Source organism: Rana temporaria, chromosome 5 (genome assembly GCF_905171775.1).
Source record: "Rana temporaria chromosome 5, aRanTem1.1, whole genome shotgun sequence".
Classification (NCBI taxonomy): Eukaryota; Metazoa; Chordata; class Amphibia; order Anura; family Ranidae; genus Rana; species Rana temporaria.
In genome coordinates this window covers 39,467,774-39,484,024 of record NC_053493.1, presented here as the reverse complement: position 1 = coordinate 39,484,024, position 16,251 = coordinate 39,467,774, and the positions used below count along the sequence as shown (strand labels likewise).

The 16,251-nt window shown below is 44.6% G+C and overlaps 1 protein-coding gene across 1 annotated transcript in view; it reads right to left on the bottom strand.

Moving 5' to 3' along the window:
- The window catches only part of FAM171A1 (family with sequence similarity 171 member A1), a 167,817-nt gene that overhangs the window by 75,665 nt on the left and 75,901 nt on the right, over positions 1–16,251 (bottom strand). The window contains exon 2 of the mRNA XM_040352412.1: positions 9,163–9,390. Within this exon, the coding sequence (XP_040208346.1) occupies positions 9,163–9,390 (228 nt within the window). The remainder of the gene's footprint in view (positions 1–9,162; positions 9,391–16,251) is intronic.

Genomic DNA, 16,251 nt, shown 5'->3' with positions numbered 1-16,251 from the left:
TCTCCTCAGTAAGGTGTTCAGTAAGCTGTTCTAAATGACTTTCCACCGCTCGGATGATGGTGGAAAGCTTACTGAGGAGAAACAGGAAGTGAGAAATTCAAACAAAGAAAAAAACAATTTAGAAGGGAAATGGAAGGAAAAGGTAAGTGAACCAACAATGCACTGGCTTAAAGGAACCTATTTAGACAATACGAACCTTTACAGCCCCTTTAATGCATAGAATTGCTTCAAGGTAAAAACAACTTGAGACTTTAGAACCACTTTAACGCAGAACTCTAGCCCAAGGCCATCTATGGGCATACTGGTTGTACCGACGGTGATCCATCAATCGACTTCAGTACAACCAGCCTGTAGGGCTTTGTGTGATCATTGCTGGTGGCTATAGCTGCCAACAGTGATCATTGTATTAGGATGGCAGAGAAACCTCCCACTGTCAGAATATAATAGAGCTGCGGGAGGGATTCCCCCCCATCAACACTAATTGTGTTGATGGGGGAACCAATCAATTTTCTTTTCTTTAACCTGTGGTTGACGGAAAGAAAAACGATATCATGTATGGCCTGCTTAACCACTTCAATACTGGGCACTTTCGCCCCTTCCTGCCCAGGACAATTTTTAGTTTTCAGTGCTGTCGCACTTTGAATGACAATTGCGCGGTCATGCTACACTGTACCCAAACACATTTTTTATCATTTTCTTTTCACAAATAGAGCTTTCTTTTGGTGGTAATTGATCCCCTCTGCGGTTTTTAGTTTTTGCACTTTATTTAAGAAAAAAAACTCATGGGCGATAGGCAGCACTGACTGATAGATGGCACTAGATAGGCAGCTTTGATGAGGAGCTACCGACAGGCATAACCGATTACCCACTTTTTGGGCACCGATTGGCATTTTGGGCAATGACAGGCATTTATTAGGGGATAGGGTGGTGGCAGGTGTTGGGCACCGATTGGCACATTTTGTTGGGGCTGTGCCGATTATCAGCACAGACCCCGCCTCTGACAGGGAGAGACGCCGATCAGCACTTCCTGGTTCACGCGATGATCAGCTGTGATTGGTCATAGCTGATCACGTGGTAAAAAAAAGTCTCTGTCAGAGGCCTCATACTACGATCGGAGTTGCTGTGTGTCAGACTGACACACAGCACCTCCGATCGCCACGCTGAGCGCCCCCGCCGGCTGTGATATCCTGATCACGTCATATTACGTCCGGTCATGATATCGCAACCACTCTGTCATTTTGCTATATAGCGGGCGGCAAGTGGTTAAACCCAACTAGTGCTAAAAATGTCCCCTCCAAACACCTATGCTGACTAACCTGTGTGTTTGTTTTTGTTTTTTTGGCCTTTCATTTGGTGGTAAATTCTAATATATCCTTTTATTAATAAAGGCTAACTGGCACAATGTAGGAGAAAAAAAAAGGCTGTTCACTTCACTGGGTGTGTGGAGGGTTCACATACACTTTAACACACACTTTTCTTGGTTCACTCTTTTCTTTTTAGCAAGGAGAAAAAAAAAAAAAAAAAGATACAATGTATCTTTCTCCATTCAAGAGGGGCAAACACAGGGGCAAGCTGTACAATGACTGACCACTGTGATGGCATCAGAGGCTATGACAGCAATCAGGCGATCGTGACTTTTTGTCCCCTATGTCAGTGGCCCTCAACCTCAGTCCTCAAGTAACCACAACAGGCCATGTTTTGGGAATTTCTCTTAGATAAAATAGCTGTCCAAAAATACCAACCCATTGACTCTGATTTAAAGCACCTGTGTGAGATAAAGGAAAACCTGCCAACATGGCCTGTTGGGGGTACTTGAGGACCGAGGTTGAGAACCACTTCCCTATCTAATAAAAAAAAAATGTAAGTTACACCCAAGCACATATACCCCCCTCCCTGAACAAAAAAATTGTGGCCCCCCCACCCCCTCATATATGCAAGTAAAAACAAATGCACGCAGCAGGATGCCTACGCCTGGAACAGTCGATTGCGTTACATATCGCTGCGCAGACCTCCTTCGTATCACTAAACTGATGACCTATAAGGGATTTTAAGGAGTTGCCCATAGAAAATATAGGGGTTCTGTATTACTGGGAATGTTGGGTGTTTTAGCCCTTCCGGTTACATTCTCTAAAAAAATTTTAAATAAAATGAAAAAGGTCCAACGGGGGGAGAGGGAAGTTTCAGCAGAGATCTCACCAACAGAATTCCCAAAAGATATTGGAAACTAACATTGAAATATCAGTTTAGTGTGGCCTACCGCTTGAAATTTTGTCATGTTAAAACCAAAAAAGGTATATGGATTTTTGGGGATTTTATGTGATAGACCAACACAAAGTGGCTCATAATTGTGAAGTGGAAGGAAAATGATAAACAGTTTTTTATTTTTATTACAAATAAATATGCGAAAAGTGTGGGGGAAAATTTGTATTCATTCAGCCCCCGAGTCAATACTTTGTAGAACCTCCTTTAACTGCAATTACAGTCTTTTTGGGGATGTCTCTACCAGCTTTGCACATCTAGAGAGTGAATATTTTGCCCATTCTTCATAATATAGCTCAAGCTCTGTCAGATTGGATGGAGAGCGTCTGTGAACAGCAATTTTCAAGTCTTGCCACAGATTCTCAATTGGATTTAGGTCTGGACTTTGACTGGGCCATTCTAACACAAGAATATGCTTTGATATAATCCATTCCATTGTAGCTCTGGCTGTATGTTTAGGGCTGCTGTCCTGCTGAAAGGCGAACCTCCGCCCCAGGCTAAAGTCTTTTGCAGATTAACAGATTTTCTTCTAAGATTGCCCTGTATTTGGCTCCATCCATCTTCCCATCAACTCTGACCAGCTTCCCTGTCAACGCTGAAGAAGAAAAGCATCCCCACAACATGATGCCGTCACCACCATGTTTCACGGTGGGGGGGAGGGGTGTTCAGGATGATGTGCAGTGTTAGTTTTCTGCCACACATAGCATTTTGCTTTTAGCCCAAAAAGATACATTTTGGTCTCATCTGACCAGAGCACCTTCTTCCACATGTTTGCTGTGTCCCCCACATGGCTTCTCACACACTGCAAAGGAGACTTCTTAGGCCGCGTACACACGATCAGTCTAAATCGATGAAAACGGACTGAAGGACCGTTTTATCCAAAAATGTTGAACTTGCTTTAAAATTCAACCGATGGACGCCTAACCGATAGGTCAAAACCGATGGTTAGTACGCAAAAGCATCGGTTAAAAACCCGCGCATGCTCAGAATCAAGTCGACGCATGCTTGGAAGCATTGAACTTCATTTTTCTCTGCACGTCATTGTGTTTTACATCACCGCGTTGGACTCGATCGTTTTTTTAACTGATGGTGTGTAGGCACATCAGACCAGTCAGCTTCATCGGTTAACCAATGAGAACAGTCCTTCGGACTGTTCTCATCGGATGGACGGATCGTGTGTACAGGGCATTATGGCTTTCTTGCCACTCTTCCATAATAGTTGTCCTGTGGACAGATTCTCTCACCTGAGCTGTGGATCTCTGCAGCTCCTCCAGAGTTACCATGGGCCTCTTGGCTGCTTCTGTGATTAATGCTCTCCTTGCCGGCCGGTCAGTTTAGGTGGACGGCCATGTCTTAGTAGGTTTGCAGTTGTGCCATACTCTTTCCATTTTTCAGATGATGGATTGAACAGAGCTCTGTGAGATATTCAAAGCTTGGGATATTTTTTTATAACCTAACCCTGCTTTAAACTTTTCCACAACTTTATCCCTGCCCTTTCTGGGGTGTTATGGGGCCCTCATGATGTGGTTTGTTCACCAAGGTTCTCTAACACTGTTTCTCAATTACAGTCCTTAAAGCACCTTAACAGGTCATGATTTCAGGGTTTTCCTCAGATGAAACAGCCGTGGAAATTAATAAGGCAGTGAAACCGATCAAATCATCTGTGCAAAATAATGAAAAGCCGAAAACATGACCTGTTGGGGCGCCTTGGGGATTGGAGTTGAGAAACACTGCTCTAACAAACATCTGAGGACTTCACAGAACAGCAGTATTTATATAGAGATTAAATTACACACAGGTGGACTCAATTTACTAATCAGATGACTTCTGAAGGCATTTTGTTTCATTAGATTTTAGTTGGGGGTATCAGAGTAAAGGGGGCCGAATACAAATGTAGTCCACACTTTTCAGATATGCATTTGTAAAAAATTAAAATTGGAAACCATTTATCATTTTCCTTCCACTTCACAATTATGTGCCACTTTGTGTTGGTCCAGCACATAAAATCCCAATAAAATACATATACGTTTTTGGTACAAACATGACAAAATTTGGAAAATGTCAAGGGGTATGAATACCTTTTCATACATACACACATATATGTCCCAGATGCCCCAGTTGAAGTCCATTTGGACGAAACGCGTCGGGCTTGCTATACCTGCTCCCCATATTGCTTTTACTACTTTTTTATGCTACAGTGATCACTTTTATGTTATTTGGTTTTACTACAATAAAACCGTATCCTCTTTTATCTGCACCATCCGGAGCATTGTTTTTTTCTTTCTCCTGCATGACCTGTTTGGATACAAAGTTTTTTCATACTCCATGATTGTGCCTACCCTCCTTTAAGTGGATACCACTTTTTGCACCACCGATTGTCGCTTTGGAACAAGCTGACCTTCTTTTTCTGCTGAGAATCTGAGTCTGAGCGAATTTACCCACGGTGAGGTTCCAGTCCAGGACTACAGCCATTCATCTGGATATCCTGTGTGGAAGCCTACCATCAGGCCCTCGTCCAGCTGAGCAGATTCGAGTGGAGTCCTTCCATGCGTTTATGATCTGTTGTCGCTGACAAGCAGATCCACGCTATCCGGTAAGAGTATTCCATCTACTCCTGTTTTATCGTGCAGAATGTCCCCTCCATGACGATGATGTGGTCATATGTCTTCTACTGATGGACTTTTTTCTGTGTTTCTATTATTTTATGGACACTCATTTACAGATTACTGTGGTTTAATTGCATTTATCCATGGTTCTATATGCACTTCACTAGCGCTACATGTTTCTTCACTACACATATGTGTGTGTGTGTGTGTGTGTGTGTGTGTGTGTGTGTGTGTGTGTGTGTGTATATGTGTGTGTATATAATATATATATATATATATATATATATATATTATATATATATATATATATATATATATATATATATTATATACACACACATATACACACACACACACACACACACATATACACATATACACACACACACACATATACACACACACACACACTCACTCAACTGACAGAAAATAGATTTCAAAATATTTTAGAGACTCGTGCCTGTGGCACATGCAATGTTTTTGTTGGCGCTCTATGTGAATTTTAAGGGATATTATAATATAAGATTACAATCTTCAAAGCTTTCTATTCCATTGTCTTTTCTTTATGGCCTCTAGAAGGAGTCTGTATAAGATCATGGAGAGGAAGTGTCTGAGGACCACAGATAGCAAGTTATAGACACAGCAGTGTGGAGGGAAATTATTCCAAGTACCAATACACCCGGCAATGTGTACTAACAATTTAGCTGGCCATATAATGGTATACAGTGCCGATCCTGACCTCCCTGGGGCCCTAAGCAAAATGACCTGGCACATTAAAAATGAGAAGTGGGGGGGGGGGGGGGCGGTGCTGACGACAGTGACATATCACATTAAAGAAAGTTGAGAAGCGGGGGGAGGGGGTGTTCTGTTGTCGGAAATGACTCAGCCAGCGAGTTTAGAAGTGGGGTGAGGGGGCGAAAATGACTTCTCACCAGGCGGGGCCTCTAGTAATTTGGGGGGCCCTTTGCAGCTTTGCGGGCCCTAAGCGGCTTGCATAGTGAGCCTATAGTGAAGATCGGCCCTGGTGTTGTATTTTCAAACATTTATACAAAAAATCTCATCAATACATTCAATAATGCCAGCAGAGACTTGACAAATGTCCTTATAAAGTACTTCAGATTGTAACCTGTGTGGTGAGCTTTGAAAAAAAAATCTGACAGCTTGCTACATAGTAACAGCTCTGTGTGTCCTGGTGACCACTGTCCCCAAGACAGAAAGTGATGGGAAATCCAAAATATTACAACTGTCCCCAAAACAGAAGTAAACGCAAAATCGTCCAATGGGGACACTTGTTCTGCCGATACCTGTCTAATACGGGAATGAAGATTTCTTCTACAGGTCAGGGATAAGAAATTAAGGAAATCTTCCAAGCAGTGACAAAGGCTGCAAAAATAATGGACAGGGGTTCTAATTCAGGAATACAGGGGGAAGTAAAGATACACTATATTACCAAAAGTATTGGGACGTCTGCCTTTACACGCACATAAATTTTAATGGCATCCCAGTCTTAGTCCGTAAGGTTCAATATTGAGTTGGATCACCCTTTGCAGCTGTAACAGGTTCAACTCTTCTAGGAAGGCTGTCCACAAGGTTTAGGAGTGTGTCTATAGGAATGTTTGACCATTCTTTCTTCCATAAGGACATTTGTGAGGTCAGGCACTGATGTGGACGAGAAGACCTGACTCGCAGTCTCTGCTCTAATTCATCCCAAAGGTGTTCTATCGGGTTGAGGTCAGGACTCTGTGTAGTCCAGTCAGTTCCTTCACCCCAAAATAGCTTATCCATGTCTTTATGGACCTTGCTTTGTACACTGGTGTGCAGTCATGTTGGAACAGGAAGGGACCATCCCCAAACTGATCCCACAAAGTTGGGAGCATGAAATCGTCCAAAATGTCTTGGTATGCTGACATCTTAAGAGTTCCCTTCACTGCAACCAAGGGGCCAAGCCCAACCCCTGAAAAACAACCCCACACCACAATCCCCCCTCCACCAAATGATCTGGACCAGTGCACAAAGCAAGGTCCATAAAGACATGGATAAACAAGATAGCAAGCAGCCTACCAATGCTCCTATTGTCTTCCAATCCCCCCCCCCCCCCCATCGCATGTGGGGCCCCAAGAAAAACCCAGTGCTGACATTCACAGACATGACTAGGCATGATGGGAATTGTATTTCCCGAACAACTGGACGGCCGTAGTTTGAAGACTCATGTTCTAGAGCATGGGTCTTCAAACTACGGCCCTCCAGTTGTTCAGGAACTACAATTCCCATCATGCCTAGTCATGTCTGTGAATGTCAGAGTTTTACAATGCCTCATGGAATGTGTAGTTCTGCAACAGCTGGAGGGCCATAGTTTGAGGATCCCATGTTCTAGAGAGTGGTGGTGTCCTTGGACACAAAAAGCATAGATGCTGTTGCATGGCCTTTTCCAATTCAAGCGCTTGTTAACCACTTGCTGAACGTAGGCCATCATACGATGTCCTTGGTTTGCAGTGGTTACACCGGGATGATGCCTGCAGCTACAGGCATCATCCCGGTATTAAAATTTGCATCCAGCGGTTCCCTCTAATGGAGAAGTAATTTGACTGGCCGACAAGCCACTCAATTACTTCTAGGGACGGCAGAATGTGGTTCCTCCCCTGCCGCTATCATCAGACAGCAGAGCCCAGGAGAGCTCCGATTGGCGGCAACGGCTGCACAGCACAGAGTGAGGAACGGACGTTGTTCCTCCCTCTCTGTAACTCGGAAGCGGGAAGAGTTTAGTCACTTCCGGTTCCCTCTGTCTGTTTGCAGCCAATCAAACCGATCTGATCGGAGGATTGGAGGCCAGAGGAGAGATTTAGGGTCTCCATAAAAAGAGGACTTGTCACGGCCCATGCTGTCACAAGGAATGCTGTTCTTCCCTTGTGATGGCAATAATAGTTAATAAAAAATTAAAGTGCACATTTTTTGGAGGGACTTTTAGATTTAGACATTTTTAGAGGGGTTCCAGAGAAAGAACAAGGTGACAGGGTACCAATGATAAAGTGTGATCCCTATATGCATCTGAATGCAGAATTGTCAGTTACGATCAAGGTAAACCCTAAACTAACAAAGACAAAAGCTCCGGCTTTCATTGCTCAAGTCTTTATGAAGCCAGTCCTCTACAGATTTATTATCCGCAGCAGAACAGTCAGTAATTGTTGGGAGACTTGCACTACATAACCCCTGCACGTTGCTGACATTTCCAGCACACAGGCACTCCGGGGTGAGAAAATTAGAATCATTAACAACGTGAATGACCTTTCCCAGTTACACAGCAAAAAAGTCAACACACCGTACAAATTACTGGTAATGTCTATATACTTACAGGCCTGTCTGCAACACAGCCCCAGACACCGACTGTAAGCACTTGAAAAGAAAAGTATACTTTATTTCAAGGGCAACTGCAGGCAACAAAGTGATAATAGCCAGTGAGCTGCTTATCCTAAAAATGTTGCATCAGCGTTAGGAAATCCACTTGATTCGCCTTGTATTATTAAGGTCAATGATGCAGAGAGTGTAGCAGAACAAACATTCTTCCTAATTAATACATATTATGCAAAGTCTGGCTAGAGCTGGCCTTTAAAAAGTCGTCACCCCAAGGCGTACTCGCCCATCCATGCCTCCTCCCTGCCTCTCTTGCAGGAGTCTGCCAGATGAATGACATTAGTTCCCCTGTCATATGGCAGTATTTGAGCTTGGCAACTGGCTGCTCAGGCCTGAGCACTGTCACATAAATGAGGTTAAACCCCCCCCCCCCCCCCATACCTGGAAGACCTGCGGCGTTATAGCAACAAAATGAATGCTCCAATGGAGCCAGAAGGTGGCAAAGGAGTACCAACCTGTAAAGCCACTTTTCTTCTTTCTACAATCATGTGTGTTATATTACAGTATGTGCCCCAGTGCATGTTATTTATTAAAAAAAAACGATGCCAGATGCCCTCCCCCTCTACCCCAAGAATTGAGCAATCAAATCCCACTGATTGCACAGTTTTTCCCCTCTTCTTTGGAGCAGAGAAACACGATTATCAGTCACCGACTCTCTGCTCCTCCAGCATTCACTGGATTGCTGGGCTGTGGAGGGAGCATGTGGGAATGGCCAAGGCTCTCATCGGCTCGCTGAGAGGCTGGACCAGCTACTCGTCCACGCTTCTGGGCAGATTCTGACCATATGATTGGGATCTTTTCAGAGTCTGGACCGGGTCTGTGACATCAGCTGACAGCGGGCTTTAGCAAAGAGGCCTAGTGATTTACTAAGACAATTATGTCACCTTACCTGGCAATCGCAGTGGCCTCCAGGGTGCAGAGTTTGGCACATAGGCATGTTTGGTGGCTGTTACAATCAACTGACTTCCCAGCTTGTACTGCAGTTTGATCAGCACTGTCCCATCAGCTCCAGTGGTCCCAGATGCAAGAGAAACCTGATTGGAGAAGACCTCAATGATGGCATTACTGAGGGGCTGGTGTGTGCTCACATCACTGACCTGGACCTTCAATGTCACCTCTGTAGAAACAAAAACAACACGGGGTCAGTGACATAACTTTGGCCGAATACTAGAGCATGGCGAGAATACAATAACATAAACTCTGAGCTAGCAGGACAGACAGCAGTAGGCTGCGAGTTGTTGAGAAATACGTCCCAGCATGCATTGTCAACCCACCATCAGTCCCAGCACACCCTCTTCACATTTCCTTGCATTGCTCCACTTCACCTTCCAAAACTCTATGCTTTAGGTTCCTCTTTAGCACATTCAGGATTACACGTCAAGGTTAAGATTTACCTCCAAAGCCCTTATCAGCCCATCTAATTTCAGTTTACTATACTCACATAAGGGAAGAATTTATTGTATTCACAATCTACAGGGGTCTCCAAACCTGCCAAACAAAGGACCAGTTTATGGTCCTTCGGAACTTATGGGGACCAGACTGTGGGAGTAGAAATGGTCCCAATGTTAGCGAGAGTAAATGCATCCGATTTGGTGGTCAGTGGGAGTGAAAAAAATGACATTGCGTCTGTAATCAGTAGGAGGCGCAACACTGACCCATCCGTCATTTGAGGGTTGACCATGGAAGTAATGACCTCTTCTTATAGGTATAGATGACTTGCATTTTGTTTTGATGGAAGAGTTTCTTGAAGTTGTCTTTTCCTTGGCACTCCAGCGGCATTAACCTGCATCTTATACCCCCTCCCTAAAGGTTCAGCCAATCTGAATCCTGCCCCTGTATACACCCCCTGTGTACTATTCCAATGCTCCAAAAGGTAATTATTCATGGCAACAAAATCTCTGCTTTGCCTTTATCCCCACCCAGACACTAGTCCTCTCACCTTCACCAACAATGCCGTTGGCGTGAGTGGGAGCAAAAGTGGCCTGCCATTGGCGTCAGGGGGAGCAACGGTGGCCCAAGGTCCAGGTAAAGGCAAGTAAAAGTGCTGCATATGGGCAGCAGACATTTCTGTCCACAGAAATGTTGTTGCTCTGAATAGTCATCTTTGGAGCATCAGAATAGTACATAGGGGTGTAACCAAGAGCAGGATTTAGATTATCTGAACCTTTAGGGAAGGGGTATAAGTAGATGCAGGACGGGCTCTTCACTTTGCAGGCCAAAGCTGATGCCACTGGAGTGCCAAGGAAAACACAACTTCAAGAAATGCCTCATTCACACTTAGGGCCGTTCGGGTCCGTCTGTCACGGACCTGAACGGCCGTTCCATGCATCTGCGGACTGATCTTCCACTGAGCAGACGGACTCCGTAGCGACGGAGTTCGCCAAGTGTGAATGAGGCCTTAGAAGGTAATTTCTTCCATGATCAACCTTCAAGTGACTGATGTGACACACAAACCATCCTATCCAAGAGAAAGTAATAAGAGGTATCTACTTTAATTCCTAAGGGACTACTTTAACCCCTATTACTATGCTCCCGAACTGATCCAAAAACAGGGGATAAACCTCATTATGGCTTAAAGCGGAGTTCCACCTATTTAGGTCAGCAGCTACAAAAAGTGTAGCTGCTGACTTAATACTCAGGCACTCACCTGTCCCATGGTCCAGCGAAGCGAGCGTACGAAGCCCCGCTCCTCTCCGCAGCGCCGGCAGTCCAACTGAAGTCGCCCGGTTGTGGCATCGCATGTGTGAGCCGCTCTCTGTGAATGGCTGTGCAACCTTTTGGGACCGGTGGCATGTCCCAGAAGACTGCTGGGAGGGAGGGGGAGAGGGGAACTTCCTTCTGGCGCCGAGGAGCCAGGGGAGGAAGTGGGGGCTTGATGCCTGTAAAAACAGGGTACCTTCTCCTCCCCAAACAAATGATATGCCAAATGTGGCATGTCAGGGGGTCACCAGCACTTAACGCGGATCCCCGCCGGAAAAAAATATTAAAAGCCAGCAGCTACAAATACTGCAGCTGCTGACTTTTAATATTCGGACACTTGCCTGTCCTGGAGTCCAGCGCCGTTACCAGCAGAGGACGAGCGATCGTTCGTCACTCTGCTGCCCCCACCGCCATCCTCAGTGAGGGAACCAGGAAGTGAAGCATTGCGGCTTCACTGTCCGGTTCCCTACGGCGCATGCACGAGTCGCGCAGCGCCGTCCTCACTGGTTTCCGCTGTTTTCTGGGAGCCGAATGTTTCCCAGAACACAACGGGTGGGGGTGGGAAGTGACGCACTCCCCGCAGTGAGGACTCCTGGAAGTGGGTGCAAATACCCATCTTTGGTATCTGCACCCCCCTGAAAAGGTGTCAAATGTGACACCGGAGGGGGGAGGGTTCTGATGAGCGGAAGTTACACTTCAGGGTGGAGCTCTGCTTTAAGGTTGATCTGCTTTTGAGCAAAGAGTGGCACTGGAGTTGTGTAATGCACATACATATAGACACACACACACACACACACACACACACACACATTTCTGACATTGGTCTAATTCTTCATGGTCACCCAGACACAAAAAAAGAGTGTTGATCCATCTAGCAGGGCTCGACAAATCCCGGGCACCAGGTCGCCATGGCGACTAGAAATGGTGTCCTGGCGACTTGGCTGGCGCCATTTGGTGGTGAGCCGTTGGTATTACAAGTTATTACCACCAGATGTGTGAGCTGGCGCCATCTGGTGGTGGCCGGTGGTATTACAAGTTAAGCATTACAAGATAAACAGCAATTCTAATGTAATTTTTCACTATTTTTCACTGCCATCTTCTTCCCTCTAATTAGAACCCCCAAACATTATATATATTTTTTATCCTAACACCCTAGAGAATAAAATGGCGACCGTTGCAATACTTTGTCACGCCGTATTTGCGCAGCGGCCTTACAAGCGCACTTTTTTGGGAAAAAATTACACGTTTTTTAATTAAAAAAATAAGACAACCGTAAAGTTATCCCCATTTTTTTTTTTAATATTGTGAAAGATAATGTTACGCCGAGTAAATTCATACCCAACATGTCCCGCTTCAAAATTGCGTCCGCTCGTGGAATGCCGACAAACTTTTACCCTTTAAAATCTTCATAGGCGACATTTAAAAAAAATCTACAGGTTGCATGTTTTGAGTTACCGAGAAGGACTAGGGCTAGAATTATTGCTCTCGCTCTACCAATCGCGGCGATACCTCACATGTGTGGTTTGAACATAGTTTACATATGCGGGCGCTGCTCACGTATGTGTTCGCTTCTGCGCGCAAGCTCGTCGGGACGGGGTGCGTTTTCTGGCTCCTAACTTTTTTAGCTGGCTCCTAGATTCCAAGCAAATTTGTCAAACCCTGATCTAGTAAACCGTATACAATCTAAAAATAATTGTAAATGCTTAAAGTTATACTCCAGACAGATATAAATAAATTATTGGATCTAAGTATTCATTATTAAATCAATAATTTTTATTTTTTATTTTTTTTAAAGCAGTAGTAAAGGCTGCCAGAAAAAAAAATCCTCTCCCTGCAGGGCAATTTCATAGGAGTCAATTCACCAAGAGATAAACCCAGCATGAATTTTTGAGTTAAAATATGTGATATTTATCTCAAAAGTAGTAATTTCACAAAAAAAAACATTAGTTATTTACCAAACTATTGAAACATTTATGTTTTTCGATATTCAGCGCTTAAATTGTGCGTTATTTTTGGCATTTTTCCCGCAGGCTAGCACTGCACCAGAAGGCACAAAGCAATATTGTGAAACTATGAAAACATTTTATGATGCTTTCATTCACAAGCCAATCTCCTCTGATGAAATGTTACAATGTATTTTCATTCCTGAGCTCAGAAGAGAACATTTACACATCGATACATTGCATACTTTCCATTTCCTGCCCAGTGAAGAGTTCCTCTAATTGTTATTTTGTACATTTCTAACATACCGCCAGCAAACACCATGTGATAAATAACCAATGTGTGTGTTTTTAGTGAATTGACTTTAACGATGATTTATCCTATTCTTTTATTTTTTGCGGTATTTATCTCACCATTTTAACAAATGTGCAGTATTTACCATATTCAACATTCAATATTTTACTTTGACTCTTATTATCTCATGCGATATTTCAGAAAAATTATTCACGTGACCTTCATATCGCATGGGGTGACCTTTAATGAACTGACCCCAGTGTGTGCTACAGTAGTATACATCGCAAAAAAATAAAGCCATATTGCAGCGGTCACCGTTGGCAGGGCTTCCGTCTTCACCCAGTCTTTCTTCTGGGATTACGGGCTGCGGCCATTTAAATGGCTAAGCTGCAATGATTTCACTCCTGCGCATATGCATATGCACACGTGACATGGTCTCGTCACAGAGCACTGAAGGGACGGCATAGGTATACTGTAGATCGGGGGTCAGCAACCTTTTTCCACTTGAGGGCCAGATTCAATCTATGTGAACGCACGGAGGGCTGCATTCACCTGCTAATAAAGATAATAATCTGAACACCTTTACGTTACACAGCCCCCACACTTCTGGACCCATTTACATTACACAACCATGCACCCCTGTACCACTGGATCCCTTTACATTACATAACCCCTCACTGTACCTCTGGACCCCTTTACATTACACAACCTTGCACTCCTGGTCCCCTTTACATTACACAGCCCCCTGTACCTCTGGACCCCTTTACATTACACAGCCCCCTGTACATTACACAACCCTGCACCCCTGGTCCCCTTTACATTACACAGCCCCCTGTACCCTTTACATTACACAACCCCTCCCTGTACCTATGGACCCCTTTACATTACACAACCCCCTGTACCTATGGACCCCTTTACATTACACAACCCCCTGTACCACTGGATCCCTTTACATTACACAGCCCCTCTCTGTACCTCTGGACCCCTTTACATTACACAGCCCCCTGTACCTCTGGACCCCTTTACATTACACAGCCCCCTGTACCTCTGGACCCCTTTACATTACACAGCCCCCTGTACCTCTGGACCCCTTTACATTACACAGCCCCTCCCTGTACCCCTTTACATTACACAGCCCCTCCCTGTACCTCTGGACCCCTTTACATTACACGGCCCCTCCCTGTACCTCTGGACCCCTTTACATTACACGGCCCCTCCCTGTACCTCTGGACCCCTTTACATTACACGGCCCCTCCCTGTACCTCTGGACCCCTTTACATTACACGGCCCCTCCCTGTACCTCTGGACCCATTTACATAAAACAACCTTGCACCCCTGGTCCCCTTTACATTATACAGCCCCCTGTACCTCTGGACCCCTTTACATTATACAGCCCCCTGTCCTCTGGACCCCTTTACATTACACAGCCCCCTGTACCACTGGATCCCTTTACATTACACAGCCCCTGTACCCCTTTACATTACACAGCCCCTCCCTGCACCCCTGGTGCCCTTTATATTACACAACCCTGAACCCCTGTACATTACACTGCCCTTCACTGTACCTCTGGACCCCTTTACATTACACAGCCCTGCACCCCCTGGTCCCCTTTACATTGCACAGCCCCCTGTACCTCTGGACCCCTTTACATTACACAGCCCCATGTACCTCTGGACCCCTTTACATTACACAGCCCCTCCCTGTACATCACACACCCCCTCCATGTTTTTGCTTTAAAATTGCGCACACTCGCGACAAACTACAATATTTAAAAATCCACATAGGCGACACTCTAACTCTAAACTGGTAACCTGTAAAAATGTTTAGAGGAGGTCTTGTGCTAGAATTCTTGCTCCAACGATCGTGGCGATACCTCACATAAGTGGTTTGAACAAAGTTTACGTTTGCGGTCGTGACTTACATCAGCGTTCGCTTTTGGGTGCAAGCTTGAGGGGATGGGGGCGCTTTACTTTTACTTTACCCTGGACTAGATTTAGGACCGCACCATACGGAGGAGTCTTGACAAGGCAGAGTGGCTTCTTTAACAGCAAATTATACAATTTGTGTTTTTTTGCTGGCTGGAATGTGTGTTGGGAACAAAATGTTTTGAAATTTGTGCAAGGTCCGCACCCAGCGCCGGGCACAGCAGCTGAAGGTATACGACAGACAACACAATCACCTCTCCACAGAAGACGACACATGAAAGGAGGAGACGGCGCTTTGAGCTGCAGCTGTTTGACACTTTACCAGGAAAAGACGACTATATTCAGCCTTTTACAGCATTCAATGACAAACTCTTTAACAACTAATTACAGCTAATTAGATGCTTCCTGTAAACATTTACAGGTCAAAGAAAGTCTCAGCACATACGAAGCTCAGCTCGGAGTCTGCACCACCATGGCTGTGAGGAAGGAAAATCTTAAAGCAAACATATTGCAGCTCATCAATTCTAAGATGTGATGGCTGCATTCGTTTTCTTTTCTAGGCTTTCTTCTATTTTCATCTGGTAATCTAGCCTGCAAGTAAAATATTTTTCAAAAGAACAAGCTCTCCAGCGATCTAATCATCAGTTACAGAGATGAGACAAAACCATTGGCAGGGGTGCTTACAATTATCTTTTTTTTTTTTGTAAACCCTTTATCCCCATTAAAAAAAAAAAAAACACACACACACAAAAAAAAAAAACACACACACTTTGCGGTATCTGCTGATAAAGTATTAATTAGCTGACTTTTGGCTTTAATCTTTTGGTGTATTTAAATCCGGTAGTACATCTAACACTTCTCTCCCCCTAAACTGACAGTGCTGCTGTCCAAAGGTGCCTGTGCTCTTTCATCGGGGGGGGGGGGGGGGTGCTCTAATACAGGAAGTGTGGTACTGGCCAGATCAAGCCCAAAAAAGGAAAACTAATGCAGCCACCACATCCAATGATTGGTAAGCTGCAATATATATTTTAGGTTTTGGGTATAATACTGCTTTGCCATTTTATGTGCGTTTTGAAATGCAGGCACCCGTCATGAAAAAAACAAAACATTAAATTTAA